This window comes from Drosophila miranda, chromosome XR, assembly GCF_003369915.1.
Source record: "Drosophila miranda strain MSH22 chromosome XR, D.miranda_PacBio2.1, whole genome shotgun sequence".
Taxonomy (NCBI): domain Eukaryota; kingdom Metazoa; phylum Arthropoda; class Insecta; order Diptera; family Drosophilidae; genus Drosophila; species Drosophila miranda.
In genome coordinates this window covers 13,538,853-13,557,065 of record NC_046674.1, presented here as the reverse complement: position 1 = coordinate 13,557,065, position 18,213 = coordinate 13,538,853, and the positions used below count along the sequence as shown (strand labels likewise).

At 44.1% G+C, this 18,213-nt stretch overlaps 3 protein-coding genes and 1 long non-coding RNA gene across 13 annotated transcripts; 2 read left to right on the top strand and 2 right to left on the bottom strand.

Moving 5' to 3' along the window:
- The first annotated feature begins 740 nt into the window (after positions 1 to 740).
- On the top strand, positions 741 to 3,793 carry LOC108151620. Its single transcript, XR_004471247.1, has 2 exons — positions 741 to 954; positions 3,108 to 3,793. It is a non-coding gene; the product is annotated as an uncharacterized LOC108151620 (long non-coding RNA).
- LOC108151614 (equilibrative nucleoside transporter 4) lies at positions 2,996 to 7,647 on the bottom strand. Its single transcript, XM_017280311.2, has 3 exons — positions 6,219 to 7,647; positions 5,585 to 6,146; positions 2,996 to 5,403 (listed from the first exon to the last, which is right to left on the bottom strand). The coding sequence occupies exons 1-3, from the start codon at positions 6,419 to 6,421 to the stop codon at positions 4,135 to 4,137; spliced, it is 2,034 nt and encodes a 677-aa protein (XP_017135800.1). The 5' UTR covers positions 6,422 to 7,647; the 3' UTR covers positions 2,996 to 4,134.
- A 110-nt stretch (positions 7,648 to 7,757) lies between these two features.
- On the bottom strand, positions 7,758 to 10,636 carry LOC108151617 (WW domain-binding protein 2). 5 transcript variants are annotated; one of them, XM_033386137.1, is made up of 5 exons: positions 10,438 to 10,636; positions 9,729 to 10,267; positions 9,125 to 9,481; positions 8,162 to 8,262; positions 7,758 to 8,099 (listed from the first exon to the last, which is right to left on the bottom strand). In XM_033386137.1, the coding sequence occupies exons 1-5, from the start codon at positions 10,491 to 10,493 to the stop codon at positions 8,055 to 8,057; spliced, it is 1,098 nt and encodes a 365-aa protein (XP_033242028.1). In that variant the 5' UTR covers positions 10,494 to 10,636; the 3' UTR covers positions 7,758 to 8,054. The 5 variants fall into 5 exon arrangements, with proteins under 5 accessions (XP_033242028.1, XP_017135804.1, XP_033242031.1 ...); XM_017280315.2 differs by having other exon boundaries at positions 9,125 to 9,556; positions 10,438 to 10,635; XM_033386138.1 differs by lacking the exons at positions 7,758 to 8,099; positions 8,162 to 8,262 and adding an exon at positions 8,686 to 8,723 and having other exon boundaries at positions 9,125 to 9,556.
- A 149-nt stretch (positions 10,637 to 10,785) lies between these two features.
- On the top strand, positions 10,786 to 17,880 carry LOC108151611 (ecto-NOX disulfide-thiol exchanger 2). Of its 6 annotated transcripts, none has more exons than XM_017280303.2 (7): positions 10,787 to 10,888; positions 11,207 to 11,800; positions 11,864 to 12,589; positions 14,329 to 14,435; positions 16,356 to 16,472; positions 16,527 to 17,123; positions 17,173 to 17,880. In XM_017280303.2, exons 1-7 carry the CDS (start codon positions 10,885 to 10,887, stop codon positions 17,452 to 17,454), a joined length of 2,427 nt encoding a protein of 808 aa, XP_017135792.1. In that variant the 5' UTR covers positions 10,787 to 10,884; the 3' UTR covers positions 17,455 to 17,880. The 6 variants fall into 6 exon arrangements, with proteins under 6 accessions (XP_017135795.1, XP_017135792.1, XP_017135793.1 ...); XM_017280304.2 differs by having other exon boundaries at positions 17,188 to 17,668; XM_033386135.1 differs by lacking the exon at positions 10,787 to 10,888 and adding an exon at positions 11,097 to 11,115 and having other exon boundaries at positions 17,188 to 17,668.
- Positions 17,881 to 18,213: the final 333 nt, after the last annotated feature.

Below are 18,213 nucleotides of genomic sequence, written 5' to 3'. Positions count from 1 at the left end.
AAATAAAAATCAAATTGCTCGAAGTTAATGATTATGTTTTTTCCCGATTTTATTCATAGATACATACATATGTACATAGATAAAAACACACATAGCTCACCAACAGCTAGAAACCAAACGAAAACAAGAAAGAGCATAAAGATAATACATACATACATACATACATACATACATACATACATATGTACATATTTGATTCTCTTTCGTTTTTTTGCATAATTTAATTTAATTTAAATTGCAAAATTTACTGGTCAGAGCATTTGCAGATAGCAAAAATTAAGGGGAATTCCCTTTTTGTGGAAATTTAAGGGGATTACTTATTTGCAATAGAAATGTGTTTGTATTTTGTGAACTATCAGTGCAATCAGACGTGTTTGGTAAAGACGTTTCCCAATTGTTTTCCTTAATTTAATCAGTTTTAGAGACAAGGATCCAATCACCTATTTTAGCATACGATCAATGTATTTTTTTACACGCTTTTTTCAGGAACCAATCTACCGGGTAAAAACAGAATTATGTAGGTGTAATTTATTAGTAATTAAAAGTAATTTTTATTACATCATTTATAATGATTACGGTCCCTGATTAAAACTGCACAAATTACTTCCGACTCGGAAAGTGTTCTGCTCAGTGAGAGAAAAAGAGTTGACCGCCGTTTGCGAGCAATGCTTCCGAGAGATAAGCAGTATCAGTATCAGTTTGATTAAAGCTATTTGTTCGAATCACATAAGTACAAAAAAATAAATGTACATAGGTTTAATCACACTTCAGATAAGATACTCATATCATTTTCCATAGATAATCAAGCTGAATCAATTTCCCTTTTTCAGTTAACATTTGTCTGCCAGAACGTAAAGGTGGGTCAAACCATTGACAAGCCCCAGGAACTTAGATCCGATAACTGTGATAATATGGAAAAGAAGATCGAAATTCGAATTCGAAGAAGTCCAAAAGGTAAATTTGTATCCAAGCAATTGGCACGAAATACATCGTCTTAGGCTTAAAATCGAAGAAGAGCAAATATATTTGCGAGCAGACATTGATTCAAATGTCCGAAAGGTCGACAATGTGACAAATGATCTGGAGAGCAGATCGGGAATCAAGCAGCCCTCGTAAAGGATCTGGAGGAGAAAAACAAAATATTTGAGAAGTTGGCCAAACTGGAACTGGATGTCCAATCACATAGGTCTTTGATTGATCAACACAAAAAGAACGCCATCAAGCAGCGAGCTGATCTCAAGTCAATTAAAGAGGAGACAAGTGGCATCAAGGCCAGCATCGAAGGACTTCATCTGAAACCACAATCGTATGTGGACAAACAGGAGGAAAGTGAAAAGCTTTCGGATTCATTCAAGGCCCAAATGGAAGCATTTTCGCATGAGATTAAAGAAAAAGATAAGGACTAACTGAACAGAACTCTGGTTTACAAGACGCTAGATGGCGGCACATCTCCGCCAGTCAAAAGATATTTTATAGCACGAATCTGCAGCAAGACGGCAGGTGGCGTGGCACGTTTATAGTAGGAATTTGTTATAAATTTAATCCAAATCCATAAATAAAACCCATACATTTTTCTATCCGCTACTTTCACCATAAACTAAAATGGCCAAGGGTGCAGGCAGCCATATAAAATGTTTTGTAAAACATAATTATTTATAGACATTTATAGAAAATTATCATAAAACGAGGGGGAACGTTGTGAGTTGCTGCGGAGACCGCAACTCTACATTTATACCCGATACTTAGTCAGTATGGCTCTCCTCCGGCAGACGCCGCTAATATTGAACGACACGACAAAGAGTGCGTGCGAGAGAGACAGAAAATCAGTCTGAGCGTGACGTCGGGCGCTGCGTAACCACTGCAAATTGATTTTTTGCTTTTGGCTATACAAATTATCCGATCTGATCGAGATACCGCAACCGGATAGATATGGTCATTATCTATGATTCTGCGTTTTTAGTTTTCTCGTATCCTCATTATTGTGGATGCCACAGATTTTCGCCCTTTGTGGAGGCGGAAGTGGGCGGGGCAAAGTTTTGAAATATACTTGTAGCAGTGACATATCACAGAACTCCGGATATAAAACGTCGTTGCGCTAGCTCTTATTGTCTTTGAGTACTAGGCGCTGATAGGGACGGACAGACGGACAGACGGATGGACGGACAGACAGACAGGGCTCAATCGACTCGGCTATTGATGCTGATCAAGAATATATATACTTTATAGGGTCGGAAATGATTCCCTTTTGACGTTACACACATCCACTTTCACCACAAATCGAATACCCTAGTATCGGGTATACAAAATGAGTCGGCACGCTCTATCCGCTCCTTGATATGGCTTGCTGACATTGGCCCATAGAAAATAAGAAAAGCGAGTCGAAAAAAAAGAAAAACATTTGAATGCCGCGGAGAAAGACCTGAAGAAGCTGCGACAAACAAGAGAAGCATGTAGCGGGTCCGAGTGGCCTTAATCTCGTACCACACTACTGGACGCCGCCTCCTCTCTATCCGCCATAGCAGCAGTCACAATATCGGGGCTCTACGGGCTCTCTATGGCCCCTTTGCTGTTCTGCAGCTATAGGGACTAAGCTGGGGGATGAGCCTTCTGGTCCACCTCTCTTTTCTTTCCCCGCTTGCTCCCAGCGGAGCCATATCTGGCACTACTAGTGCGACGTCTCCAGACACCGTCCTTCCGAAAGCAGCATGCAGCCTTGAGGGCAATCTTTGTCATTGCTGGTGGATCCGTATCCGGCGACGAGCTTTCTGTTTAGGTTCTGGCATCCTCCTGGGCTGCTCCTGTTAAAGAGCTGTTCCCGGCTTCATCCATCGGGACAGCCCTGGCTAAGGTGATTCTTAATGGCCCCAAACATAGTTATAACCGGACAGACGAAAGAATGGATATACTGTGCCTCCTGGAAGAGGTCTAGATCGAATTCGATGCCTAAATTGAATAATTGTATATGTATGTTTGCCGTTTTTATATTATTTGTATCTTTATATTATTGAAGGCTAATTTGTTATTTTTGTTCTTGATTGTTGACAAACAAATTATTGAATTATTATTGATTTTGTATCTAGTTAGACTAATACACTTCTCCCGCACAGCTCACAGCCCACGGGCGACTCGGCGACTAAATAAATATTACCGAATTAAGGGAGCGCCCCTCCAGCCTTCATCCTCCAGCCACCAGCTCTGCTCGTACTTTACAATATATGTATGTATATTAAAATATTTCTATGCTAACACTTTTTGTTTTTTTTTTTGTTTTTTTTTTGTATTTTTTTGCACACTTTCCCGGCTACATAAACCATATCTTATTCATACAAAACAAATACTTAAGACTACGTATTCGGATGCTGCATTTTTGGCTAGTATTTAAGCTAAAAACAAGAACAATTAAAGGAGAAGGCAATTACAATCCTTACCAAGATATCCCCCCGCCCAACTGAAATAAACGAATACCCTTAGGTGCTATACAATCATCACGTGTAACGGACTCTGTGGGTGGCAAAGCGAAGGACAAAGGACATACTCCAGCGGCATTCGATCACACACAAGCACACACCTTATCCGTATATGTATTTAGGCCTAGGTTAACAGGTTTTTTTTGGTTTTTTTGAGTGTTATAGATGCTCCGCGAGTCAAGAACAGCTAAAATCAACCGCTGAACAAAAGGTATACTAGACACAATTCAGTTATTGGAGATATACATATTAGTACAGACAAGACAAGAACAGTTGTTGCTTACGTTATGCTATTTTACGAGTATATTCTATAATATTTGTAATAACTTTTTGAGCTGAAAGATATTTTTTGTGGTGAAAATTTCAAAAAAATGAGATCGAGAACCATCTTTAAAGCCTTTACAATGTCTCTGGTTACTTGACCAAAGAGATCAGCGTTGTACAGAGAGATCAGCGGGTATTATTTCATGGCAAGTTTCTCAATCTCTCTCTCTCTCTCTCTCTCTCTGGAGCTGAATATGTATCTCTGAGATACATGCATGCTTTCAACGCATCATTAAAAATAAGTTTGAAAGGGATATGGTCAAGTGGAAAGGGGGGTGATATTCAGTGGAACTTCAGCTCCAGCAAGTCAATGGACTGTCTCTTGTAAGCCTCTCGCGCCACTTTAAATATTCTCCATCAAGGCCTCTGGGGTCTGTGGATCTGTGGTCATGCCACCAGCCATCTCGTCACTGATGTCCCCCACCGAACTGCTCACCGTGGACAGGAAGGTCGACAGGGTGGCATTGATCACCTCCGCACTACTGCCAGCCACGGTGCTGTACAGAGCCAGGGCCGTGGTGGTTATGACCGTGGCCAATGCGGGGCTGGCTGTGGTCCCAATGGAACTTGAGCTTTCGGTTAGAGGACTGACGCTGCTGCTGCCGGTCAGGGTGGCAATCGTTGCATTTAGCAGGAGCGGAACCAGAGACGTGGCTGCGCTTGTGCTGGTTGTGGGGGGGACGGTGGTGCTGCTGGTCAGCGGAAGGGGCGGCATATGGCCGTGGCCGTGGCCGTGGATGTGCTCCAGCATCGAGACCGGCACATACGGATACAAGGGGCAGGGATTCAAAAGCTGGGGCCCCAGCATGCTCTCAAACACGTAACCAATCAGGGAGCCAACGGTCAGCCCCACATTGTAGGACAGGGTCATTATGTTGCCCGTGACCTCTTTGAGGGTGCCCGGCACCTTGGCAGGAGCCAGGATCATGGGCAGACTGCCGGCCAAGCCGTTGGTGATCCCCAAGGCGATGGTGAAGACAAAGGGCGCCGTCTCCCCGGATATGACGGGACGCTGACGCGGCGCACAGCAGAGCAGAAGCAGGGGCACGAGCACGATTCGCAGTCCCGACAACAGTATGAGCTGTCGGCGCGACCACGGATACGGGCTGGCGGCCAGCATCTTGCCGGCCACATCCGACAGATTGAAGCAGAACATCAGAAGGACGGGCATCCAGGAGCCGAGGGCGCACGACTGCACCTCCACATCGATGCCCGGATACAGGGACAGGGTCACGCAGTAGGCCAGGGCAATGCACACCATGTACGGATAGATGACCTGCGCCACGCGCCACCTGCTCACAAATCCCTCGCGTATGTCGCTCAGCTTGCTCGGTCTGCAGCGACGCGGCTGGATCACGTGCTCCACCTTGAACGCCACTGTGGTGGGCGTTGTCGGCTCATGGGGGGTCGATGGCAGATCGGACGGCAATTGGCCCAGTGCCTCGATGCTGCTCTCGCCGGCCGTCGGATTGGACAGCTCGTACACGGGATTGCTGAAGCTGAGCGTGTTCCCGGCCACAGGATTGCCACCCGATACGGTCGTCGTGGTGTGGGTTCCATCCATCGAGAGCACTCCATAGCGTGTGGTGCTGGGTACTCCGTCAATCTCTTGCTATTGGAATGACAGATCAAATAAGAGAGAGACAGAGAGAGACGGATTAGTTTGTGCCTCGAGATCCATTTGCTGTGCCATGCACAAGCGATGTATATTGTTTTTTGTATTTTGTTGTTGAATTCCTCTGCCGCGAAGGCAGCATGGCATAGACCAGCTTTTGGGTGTACGAGTCACTCACCTCATCCGGTCGCAGTATAATCTTCGAGCAGGCCTCCACATGGTACCGCACAAAGGGCGAATTGATGGTGGCCCGGTGCAGTAGATAGCTGAAGATAATGTACAGCGTCGATGTCAGAAAGAAGATGACCGTGGAGACGCGATCGTTGTTGATCAGCAGCTTGGTCACCACCCGATTGGAAGACACCAGAAAACCGGCAATGCTCTCGCCGGCCATCACCGCCTGCGTGTACTGCTGCGGCAGCATCGAGGCGAATCCGTAGAAGCTGGACTGCTGCACCGTGCAGCCGATGGCGGTCAGCGCCACAGCGGACATGTTTACCAGATAGGCGGTGTTCGTGGCGAACATATGCCAGGCCACCTCGCAGACGGCCACGAACACGAGGGTGGTGAAGGACACCATGTAGCCGAAAATCACCCGCTTCTGGAAGGGGGCCAGCGAGAGCACAATGTTGTTGAGCAATACCGTGGCAAAGGCCACAAAGATGTACGTCATGGACATATCCAGGGCCACATGGCGACCGGGGAACCGTCCCTGCCAATAATCCGCGGCGATTATAAAACTGCAAAAGGGTTTCAAAGCATGAGCATGAGATACTTTCGGTGCGGTGCGGTGTGGTGTGCTCTTCTCTCACCTATTGTAGGGCAATACAAAGCCAATGCCCGCTGCCATCAAGGCCAGATAGACCGCACGCCGCTGGTCCTTGGGGGCACGCGTCTCGTACTCGGGACTGTCCATGCTGCCAGGATGTCGGCGGCCGCCCTCGCCGGCCGGGATACTGCCGCCCCGGTCACGGTCCAGCGGCTCGTAGGTAGTGTCCTGTCCGCCCACGTCCATTCTGGTTCGCTTCGGTTCTGTTTTGTTGATTGCCGCGATATCCGGTTGGGTTGCCGTTGCCACTGCTGTTGCTTTTTGCTGCAATTAATCGTCTCTCAGTGCTGGGGGCGTTTGCATTATTCGCATTCGTCGGAACTGCAGGCTGCAGCAGCAGCAGCTTCGTGGGAAAGAGTTACACACAAATCGATAGACAACAGGCACAATTTTGCCGCACTTGATGGCATATTTGTGGAGGCCCAGAAACTATGGACTGCCGTGGCTTTCTGGCCTTCTCAATTGTTCACTTCCGAATTGTGGTTTTATTATGGGAGCTTTGGATTATCCTTTTCAACGATTGACTTAAACATTCCTCCCGTGGACAACAACTGCTGGCCATATTCTGGCTATGCCCATGTCCTGGCATTTTTCTCACCACGCCCGCCACTGCGCATGTGGCATACGATTGATTTTGTTCAACTCGGTTCAGCACCGCACGCGTCGGTTAATTGGCCAGAATCAGCCTGTTGTGGGCTCTGTCGGCACACCAAAACTGTTTTCTTCCCCTCAATTGAGCCGCTTTCAGTGGCCCTTTAGTGTTACCAACTCCGTTTGGGGTGTAAATGATTCGAAAAACACTGGGTAGCTTTTATTCAACATCAAATAGCGTGTACATTCCACAAGCCATTGATTTTTGCATTCAACAAAAACACCAATTGATCACATATGTATACTGTGGGTATTGATCTGCACGTCCCTGGAGGGCAAACAGCCAGTTTTTGTGGACATACCGCCATATCTTTTCCAACCAACTTATCGATTTTGATGAAACAAAAAAGTTTGCGGCCTCTAGCACACGTATCTATGAGATATTATGCCCTGTTTTTATTTCAGCCCAACTGAATAGGTTAAAGGGCAATGATTATAGTTTGTGGAAGGGTTTCAAGGTATTTAACACTATTTTTCTGTGAAATGAGACGCGAGAAGGGTCTCAATGAGTTCTATAATAAATCGGAGAAGTCAGACAATTCCAAAAGCGAAGCCGGTGTTTTTTTTATTTACAATAAAGCGGAATATGGACAAAAATACGAGAGGAGGGTCAGCTAAATCAGGGAAGAATCAGGGTTACGTAAAACGCCTCATTCGGAAAGCCAAGTAGGAGGCTCGAAAGGCTGTAGACTCTAGGCTTCAGCTCACATGTCCCTTATGTCGCCCTTTTCGTTCCAAAGAATCCAACAACAAAATACACAGTCGGTCCCCAGAAACCAAAAACCCCACAGAATCGAACGATAAATGAAATGAAATTTGGAAAAATTCCAATTAAAACTTATTCCCCATTAAAAGCATACTGATTTAAATGTATTTCAATACACATATTCATATATAATAACAACTATTACTTGCAGTTGATGCAATATTTAAAAAACCGATAAAAAAAAAAAAGTATTGTGACCAGAAATCAGCTTGAAAACTGTATAAGGAATCTTTAGAGCCGTTTCAAGAATTTTCGAGAACGGCTTACAATCAATAGTTAATACTTAGATTAAAGTTACATCCTGCAGATGGATATACTCAGGAATGAGCCTTAGTTAGAGCTTCAAGTGATAACATTTCCATTGGGATTATATTTGATTAGGAGTAAAACATAGGGTATATTTTATTGGGGCTTCCTTGCTGCATCGTCATAGCTGGGCGGCAAGTTCTACGAAGGGATCAAACAGTATATAGTAATGATCAAGGGAATGGATCAATTATCAGCCTTACATTATATGAAGGAGGCATTTCGCTGGCACCGGATGGACCGGCACCGCCTTGATTATAGGGTGTGTTGTAAGCACTTGCAGCAGCTTCCGCTTCTTTGGAATCTGTATGGATTACAAGAGAAATATTTTTGTAATTTATTTCATTGGCTTTTCCCCAGCCTACAAGTGCATTTTCCAACGGCACACACACACACACAAACGGTTCCATCTCTTACAGTTTTATTTTTGTGTATTTATCGGATTAAACCGGGGACGAGTAAAATGCACAATGGCCTTTCGATTGGATAAAAATAATGATGAGTGCTGCCAAATCTTGCTACTGAGGTTCGCATTTGTGGGAGGTAAAAAAAAGAACAAAAACAAGAGTTAAAGTAGACGAAATACATTAAACGGGCACTCAAACAAAGGCATCGACTATTCTAATTTGAGACTCGGCTTTTGTTAGTTTTTTGAGCGGGGGTGGGGGGAGTGGTACACATCGAAAAATAAATCTTACTTGTTGGGGGTTTGGCTTTTGTTTGTTTGTTTGTTGGTAGGTGGGTGGTAGGTTGATTTTGATTACACTGTAAAATAGGTCAAAAAAGATATGTGATTCGTTTTAGGGTTTCGTTGCCCAATCGATGCGACTTGCTTTACTTTAGCTTCACTGTTAGCTTTTTGTTGTTTGTTAGATCTCGTCATGATGGTGGTTTAGGGGATCGGGGAATACAAAAGAATAATTTATGAAGTGGGGAGAATGTACAAATTTTCAAAATCCATTATTTCTTGAATACTCTTCGTTGGCTTCTTAATTTTGATAACAAATAAAATGAGTGGGGGGCTCTTGATTTCTTGATTTTCTTGGAACTTGCTTGCCTCTTAGCATTTTTTATTTTCCTCTAAAAAGTTGAAGGCCAAATCATGGTAATGCGTGAATAAGTAATGAACATGTGTGTGGGGATATCTGAAGGATTGCATTACTCACTTCCTGGCGGCAGACTGAAGCCCATAAAACTGGCACCCGCAGCGCCGGCAGCGGCTCCTGCTTGCTGCGGTGGCTGCTGCTGGGCAGGAGGAGGTCCTCCTGGTCCTCCTGGATAGCCGTTCGCTTGTTGTTGGGGCTGCATGAAGCCACCAGGCACGTTGTTATAGCCGCTGTAGCCGCCATATGGGGTCGGACCATTGTAGGTCTGAGCCGGAACCGCATAGGGAGGTCCGGGCGGACAGTTTGGAGCACAGGAGGCATAGGGCGGTGGCTGGACATAGCCGCCAGCCCATCCCTGCCCCTGACCCTGGCCCTGCCCCTGCCACTGCGGCTGTTGCGGCTGCTGCTGCGGTGGCGCTGAAAAACCATACCAATTCGGTTCATTCGATGGGCCTTGAGGCTGTGGTGGTGCTGGCTGATTGCTCGGCGGTGCTATAGATAGATAGAGATAGAAATGCAGAGTGCACCGAGGTGGGGGGTGGTTAGACAAGGCGTGTGCGGTGCAAGAATTTCAAGTGCAACGTTTCAGGGGAAGCATCGCAGTAGCTGTGCCAAAACAAAAGCCGAGTGGTGGGTGGGAGTCTATGGCTGCCTGGGTACTTACTGATGCCCGGATACGGCGGCGGATTGTCGCTCATGAACACCGTATTCGGTGCTGGGCCACTGAAGGCATCGTGCTGCGGCAACCAACCATAGTAGCCCGGTGGCGGCTGGTAGGCCGGTGGCGGAGCCTCGTTCCAGTTTCCAGCCGGCTGATACGGCGGCGGATCGTCGCCGGCAATGCCCCCGCGATGGTAGTTGTTCATTGCGGTCTTGGCCGAGCGCAGCAGGGCCTGGCCATACTCAATGGCGCCGCCGGCCTTGAAGTGCAGCTTAAACTTGACCTCGCCCACATAGTTGCCGTTGGGCTGGGCGCGCACCTTGCCCTTGATGTAGTTGGCCCCAAAGACGGGCTGCTCAATCTCCACATCGGACAGAGCAACGAACGGGGCACTGAAGGACTGCATGGTGTCCGCCGATTTCTTGCTGTTGAAGATCATGCGATGCGATGTCAAATAGATGCGTCCCGCTTTCGAGCCCTTGAACACGGGATTGTCCTGGCCCGAGAATTCCATGGAAACGCTGTCGCTATGGAGCAGTATGCTGATGGGGGGTAAAATTGCACTGGTATTAGCATTCAACGGATTCAACAGGCAAATCGATGGCGGCCCAGTTGGAGACTCTATTCGCTGCATCACACGTCATGTTTACATTTCTTCTGACGTCAGCGAGTCCCAACATTTCGCCATTATTGCGGTTTCTTTTGCACTTACTACTCGCCAGCGTGTATGAGCACGCCGTTGTTGGCGTGGGCGGTGTTCACCGACATCCTGGAGAGCCTTCTAAATTAGTTCCACTAGAAATTTTAGCGATTTTCTCGCAACTACGTTCCGCTGCTGTGGTTTGTTTTTAATTTTCGTTTTTCGATCGACAGCTGATGAATCATAGACAGTGTGTCACTGCGGATGTGTTGATAAAATATACGGTCTGACTCTCAGAAATATACTGAAATATACCGTAAATATACCGATGAAAAAAACAAACTTAACCATCTACGTCCCCCTCTATTTAAACAGGTGAGCGACTTGAGTTAAACAGTGATCGTAGTGCTACCAAATCGTTGTATTTTGTTCAATCAGCTGTTGGTTTTGCTCAGGGGTGGCAATGCTGGACATCGGATTTAATTTTAACACATAAAAAGGCATTTTTTCGCTCTTAATATGTGTAAGTATTGAGTTACGTAGCGGAAAATAATTTTAAACTGCTCAACAAAGTGCCAAACAGTGAAATACTGTATGGGCGAGGTGCTGGAATCTGGCGAGAGGGTTTTTATTTCACTCTTGGCTGCCCAGCGCTTACGCCATTTTGGAGCTCTATCACCCACCCCGCCCCCAAGAAATAATCGAATTGTAACCAGATTCCATACCCCACTCCCTGGCCTACTTTCCAAGGTTGTCCTTCAGCTGATTGTTATTACCGGCTTTCTGACTCTTTTTTTTCTGTTGGTATTGATTTAATTCATTTTCATTCTCTTTTCTGCAGTACCGCTCTTTGGGACCATGCCGAACGGCGTCAGTTTGCCAAATCATCCCAATTTCCTCAATCAACTGGCCGCCGCCATTTCGACGGCAGCCACATCCTCGGCGAGCAATAGCAACAATGCAGTGGTAGGTGCGACAGTGCCTACCGCCAAGCAGACGACCAACAAAATGATGAAGCTGCTGGGCACCACTCAGGGCAGTGCCCCCATGGATCTGGAGAACGAAAACGAGTTGGATGGACACCCACAGGATGTGTCGTCGACCACAGGCCTCAAGCCATCGGTGGATAAGCTAACGGCCTCATCGTTGTCACTGCCCGATGCCCAGCTCTATCTGAATGGGCTCATGCACACTCCGCCGGGCTACTTGTACTTTCCGGCTGCTGCACAAACGCCCACTGGGGGCGGTGGAACAGTTGGCACGCCCACTGCTGGTGCGGCAGCAGCAGCGGCAGGCTCCAGCAGCGGCAATACTGCACAAATGCTGATGGACCCCACGGCCATGATGGCCGCTGCCATGCAGCAGATCCACTATGCCACAGTGGCGGGAATGCCCACAGACGGGGGAGCAGGACTGGATGCAGCTCTAGCAGCGGGTAAGATGCCTGCACATTCTTGAGATCCTACGAAAGTAACAAAACGTATACCCTATGATACAGATGGCTCGGCAGCGGCTGGCCTCAAGGAGGTGATCAAGACTAAGAACTGCATTTTGTTTCCACCCAATCCCAATGCGCCGCCGCCCACCATTAGGGAACGACCGCCCGGATGTCGAACTGTATTCGTTGGCGGACTGCCGGAGAACATCACCGAGGACGTGATCCGAGAGATCTTCGAGTCGTGCGGCGAGATAACAACCTTGCGCATGTCCAAGAAGAACTTCTGCCACATACGCTACCGTCACGAGACGGCCATTGATCGGGCCATCTATCTATCGGGCTACCGGCTGCGCATCTCGGCAATGAACGAGCCCCCCAACTTTGGACGCCTGCATGTGGACTATGCCCAGGCGCGGGACGATCAGTACGACTACGAGTGCAAGCAGCGGCAGCTTCAGCGCGAGCAGCGGCATCGCGAACGCATGTCGCTGGATCGAATGCGTTCACAGTCGCCGCCGCCGATACCCCACTACACGGAGCACGAAGCCACGGCCGTTGCCGAGCAACTGCGAAGCAATGAGACCTTTGTGAAGGCCATACAGACGATCACCGCTTGGCTGGAGCGTGGCGATTGCACCAAGCGGAATGCCAATGTCTTCTACTCGATGATCCAGATCACGCACGCCCATGTGAGGCATCTGCATACCGACAAGCAGCAGCTGGAGGAGGATTTGCGCAAGGCCCGCGAGTCCTACCGCAAGCAGATGGGCACCATGTCCACCCAATGTAAGTGCAGCAAGCCCCTCCACCAAAAAAAGCTTTCTTAGCTCCTAGTCTAGTCGGAAATTTAGGTGCCGCCCCTCCTCCGCCTTACTCCCTCGTTTGAACCTTCTATTTTTCTGTTTTCGTTGCGCCCGGGGTTAGCCTCCATAGAGTCTGTAAATCTGAACAAATCAACCACACAGTCCACACAGCCCACACAAACACAAACACACAGAAACACTCACACACACATATGTCTACGCGTATACATACATGTACACCTCATACACTAGCAAATTTAGTCATCGATCTACCACACAAGAAAAATCTCACTGTCTAAACGCTCAAACAAAGCTCTCAAAAGCCGAACGGAGCAGGGAGCAAACCCCAAAATCCGAGCATGGATCAGGTAAAGCCCAGCCGAAAGATAGAGACAAACATCAAGGGCCGCACAGTGAGCGAAATTCGAGGGGAATAGCGGTCCATCAAAAGGTATACTTCACTGAACGCGTTTTTAATAATTCCCCCACAGGAAAAGAACATCCCCGAAATCTCAAATACACCCATAAAAACCAGAGATCAAAAAGAAGAGTGGAGTTTCAAAAAAATTTAAGTCGAAAAGTTTCAAGAGGTGTCCTGGAACAGGATTAAACTTATATTTCCATTTCCTTTGTTTAAAAAAATTGTTTTATAATTCTTATTTTTATAATATAAATTAAAGACAAAATTTATTTTTTAATTTTTAATAGAAAAATTTAAAAAAAAAAACACAAATTATTTTTGACTTTTAAAAAATTTCTGATTTTGATTATTAAAATCAGAAAAAACTTATGTTTTTTTTAATATAAAAAAACAAAACAAAAATACTTATAATTTTTATTACACAAATTAAAAACATAACATTTTTTTAATTTATAAAAATGAAATAACTTATGTTTTAAATTTGTATAGTACAAATTTAAAACAAAAATTATTTTCAATCACATATTTGCAAATTATAATTTTTTATTTTTATTATTCAAATCAGATAACTCTTATTTTTCATTTTTGTGATACAAATTATTTTCAATCCCATTTTTATTATAAAATTTAAAAAGAAGACTTTTTTCTGCTCTTAATAATATAAATCCAGGAAATAAAACCTCTTTCCACTGGCATCAACTGTGAGACAATCGATTTCCTTGCTTTAATTGGATATTCCTATTCCAAATTTCGTACCACTGTGCGGCCAAATTTTTACTCACTCACTCACTCTCTCTCTCTCTCTCTCTCTGTGTGTGCTCTTGACACCACACAATGGCAGAAGGCAGGCCTCAAAGGTTTGTAAACCAAAGAAGAGAACAAATACAAAGATCCATTCCGATTATAAGCGGAAGGGGGCGAAAGTCCTTTGTAGTAGACTCAGACTCCGACCAGAACCAAAAAGTAAACCAATGACCAAAGATACGAGTAGGTAACAAAGCCGTTGTATTCTCTATAGATTGTACCTTAATGTAATACATATTAACTATAAATAACCATAACTATATGCCGTATGTATTTAAAAATGCTATGCGAGGGTCTCTCAAGTAGTTTTCTACTTCTACTTATCATTTCTCACTCTCATTTTATTCACAACGAAAAAAGACTAGTTCGAAAAAGGTGATAAACGAAACAAAAATCAAATCAGAAAGAAAGAAAAACCTAAAAAAAAAACAAAACAAAAAAAAAACTACCCTCTGTCCTCCCTTAATATTATTATATATTATTGCATTATTGTTCAGTCACTCAGATTGAAAAAGTGTTCAATGCCGCTAGTCACAAGAAGGTTTGGGACCATTTCACCAAAGCCCAAAGAAAAAACATCGATCAATGGAAGAAGTTAGCCACGGTACGTACTAAAATGTTCAAATAATCAATTAAAGAACACACAGCTTCAAAGATGTTACGACAATTGTTGTCTATTAAACCCCAACAATACCCCCCACCCAACAATCCTTCATTACTGTCTAATAATCTATCAACTATAGTTTGTATTGCTCCTTATGTGTTGCCGTTGTTCTTGTTCTTGTTCTTGTTCTCGTTGTACTCGCTGTTCTTCTGGCCATATCTGTTGCCTGTAGTCATCCGTACATACATCCATACATATCGTAGTATCGTTATAGAATTCGTATCATATTCATTTGTTCAATGTTTTGTGTGCTATCAGTCCCGTCCTCGTATCAGTATCTGCATGTCGCCCATTCATATCCCATCTCCGTATCCCCTCCTGTATACCATCGCAGAGGCTTTGAGCTGCTAATTGTTGTTTATTAGTTGTTAATTTCGCTGTTATTTGCACAACATTTTACTACTTCATTTGTTTGTCCCCCCTCCCATATCCCCCATATCTGTTAACCAAACAAATCGAACTCTTAATTGTTTTTTTTTTTTGTGCAGTTTAGTAGTAGTTTACATTTATCTTTTGTTAGACGCTTACTGTTAGTACTATCGTTAAACATTCGTACTCTGAGGAGTCCTTAAATGGAAAGCTTTACAAACATTGAAGATCATCTCTCAATGGGGGCGGGAAATGTTTGAAAATATCTGAAACAATAATCGTAGGGACTAAGAACTAGGACTTTAAAATAAAAACTAGTTTCTGTTTTTTATTATGAAAATTTGTATAAAAAAAAATAAAAATTAAAATTTTATTTCTGATTTTTAATACTAAAATCAGAAACAACTCTTATTTTTAATTTTTATTTTATTTTTCATAATATCAATTTAAAATGAAAATTAAATTCTAATATCTTTTACAATTTTTTTTTATTTTAATTTTAAAAACTGAAAAAAAAATTTATTTTTCAAGATTAATATGAAAATAAAAATTAACAGTTGTAAAGCATTTAATTGCCAATATTGTAAAATTAAAATCAGAAATAATTCTTATTTTACCTTTTTATTTAAAAATAGAAATCAAATTATTTAAAATTTTTTTTTTTAACTGGAAAACTATTTAAGAAAATTTAAAATAAGAGTTATAAAAGAGTTTATTCCAAAAATATTTGGTCCTGTTCCAGGACAGCTCTTGGAAAAAATATTTTCAAACAATTCCCCTGCCATTGTTCCCCTACTCAATCAGGTTCTATCGTACATGTGTAACTTACTGCCTAGAAATCGAAATATCGTATCGTATCTCTCTCTCTCTCTATCTATCTATCTATCTCTGTCTGTAATGCTTTAGACTCTCTTCCTTCTTAGCTTTTGGTATAACTTTCATTTTAATGGATTTTCAATGCCCTTTTCTAACTAAGCATTTGCATAAAAAGCTTTCACTACTTTTAACTAAACGTAAACCTGTAGACGAATGTCCACAAATTGGCAAATTTCGAAAAGGGGGAGAACCCAGAGAAAAATTTGAAAATTTGATGGCCAATTGAATTGGTTTGGTAAATCGTAAGCGGAAGAACTAAAACAAATCAGAATCATTGATGGAATCCAAAAGTTTGTGTAACAAATGCAAATTAATAATAATTAATAGAAATGAATCCAAATGAAAGAAAGATAAGAAACATTTGTTTAAAACACACATATATACCTATATATGCGTATATATATAATGGCGAGGTAAGTAAGCGGAGTCGTGAAACGAGGAAAACAAAAATTTGATACATTCCTTATACTCAAATTTTATAGCTAGGTTTATAGAGATTTTACTTTTGTAAGCAATGAATACGAATACGAATACGAATACGACAGAAGAAATTCTACTGAGTGGAGAGAAATGGTGAAAGCTAATTAAATGTCTCTTGCCATATGCCATATGCAGGAACTGCACTCGGTCCGAATCAATGACGATGATGAGATGGAGATATCAGACGATGAGCGTGACTTCGAAAGGCGGGTGGGTGGCAAGCGTACCCGCTATGATAGCGACAGTCTCAAGGTAACGGAAGGACACACCTGTCCGCGAATTCCCACTGAGTGTCTTTTGTTTTAGGACGAGAACGACTCGCTGCGCTGCCAACTGGAGGCCATTCGCCATGAGATGTCGCTGGAGCGCAGCGATTATGTGCAGCGCGAGAAGCAAATCAAAGTCCTGCAGGAGACCATACGCAACATGCAGACCCAGCTGCTGCAGACCAAACTGCGCGAGCAGAAGGACACCAAGCACATTGAGCAGCTGGAGCGCAACCTCAAGGACGCGGGCGTCAAGCAGCTGCTGCTCAAGACCAAGATCAAGCAAACGGCCGACAAGCTTAAGGACAAGGAATCGCAAAGTGCGACTGCCTCGAATGCGGACTACAGCAGCGGGGATTCGTGCAGCCAGGAGGCAGCATCGGAGCTGAGGGTGCCACCACTGAGACAGCCATCGGAGTTGGAAATAATTGACATTGATAAGGTGGACGACGATGTGCGCATCATTGAGCACCAGAGCGGCGTAGTGGAGATCCACGAGATCGAGGACGATGAGAGGCAGGAGTCAGCAGAAGCCCACAAACCCAAAGAGTCAATTACACTTACAGAAGATCTGAGCACCAAGGCAAGCGGTCTCGAAGCGAGCACAGAGAAAGCTCCAGCCTTGCCCAGTCAAGAGGTGAGTAGGGGGGAAAGGTATCCTTGAACAACGATCCACTAATCGGCAGACATGCACGTTTCAGCAAAACTTCAAATCCCTGGCCCTGGCAGAGGCCAAGGTTATAGCCTTGACCTCGGCCTATCTGGTGCTGCATCCCCATGGCTTGGAGATAGCCAGCATTGCCAGCTACCTCCACGGAATGCTCGACAGGAGCTCGGGACCCAGGAGCCACGATGATCTTGCCAGCATACTCAAGAAGTACACAAATCTCTTCAAGTCTGAACAGTCGGAGACCAGGTGGAAGTTCTGTGGGTTCCACTGTGAAACTGTAGAAACCCAGGTGGAATAGACTGCGGAAGAAGCGCTCTAATGCAGAACATGAACAATTGAATGCTTTAATTATGCTACAAAATATGATAATGATAATGCTTAGGGTTAAGGAGCAAAAGTCAAGACAAGTTAACCAAAGAGAAGGATGGCCACGAAGACGGAGAGACTATGCGATACAATCACAACTCAATGAGAGACCAGTACTCGTAGTTAAGGATTTATCTAAAGGAAGACAAGACACCACAAACTAACTACCGTTTCAATTATTTAACAATGCAAAATAAATATATACACCTAAGCTAATTGAATCTATCATATACAGAATATATATATAGTATATATATAAATATTAAAATATTTTAAATAAGCTCAGAGGCATCGGAGGCAGTAGATGATTATGTGCAAAAAGGAGAATGGAACCAAATACATTTTATGCTAAACCAAACACTTTGGCTTAAAACCTTCTTTAATAATAATCCACAGATCGAATGCAGTCACAAAATCTAGACTCAATAATTCATGCCATCTCTAGGGAAATATCCCTCAGATTTAGGACTATTTGGAGGCCAACTGCCGGTAATAACTTTTATATCTGTTATAAAGAGAGGGTATACGCTCAGACATGTCCGTCTATCTGTTTCTGTGCCAGCTGGTCTTGATATATATATGTATCTCTCGGCAAAGACTGTGTATTTTGTTATTGGCTTCCAGGGACCGACTCGAAACATACCCTGCACTACAAGTACAAATAAAATAAAATTTCAGATAAATACAAAAA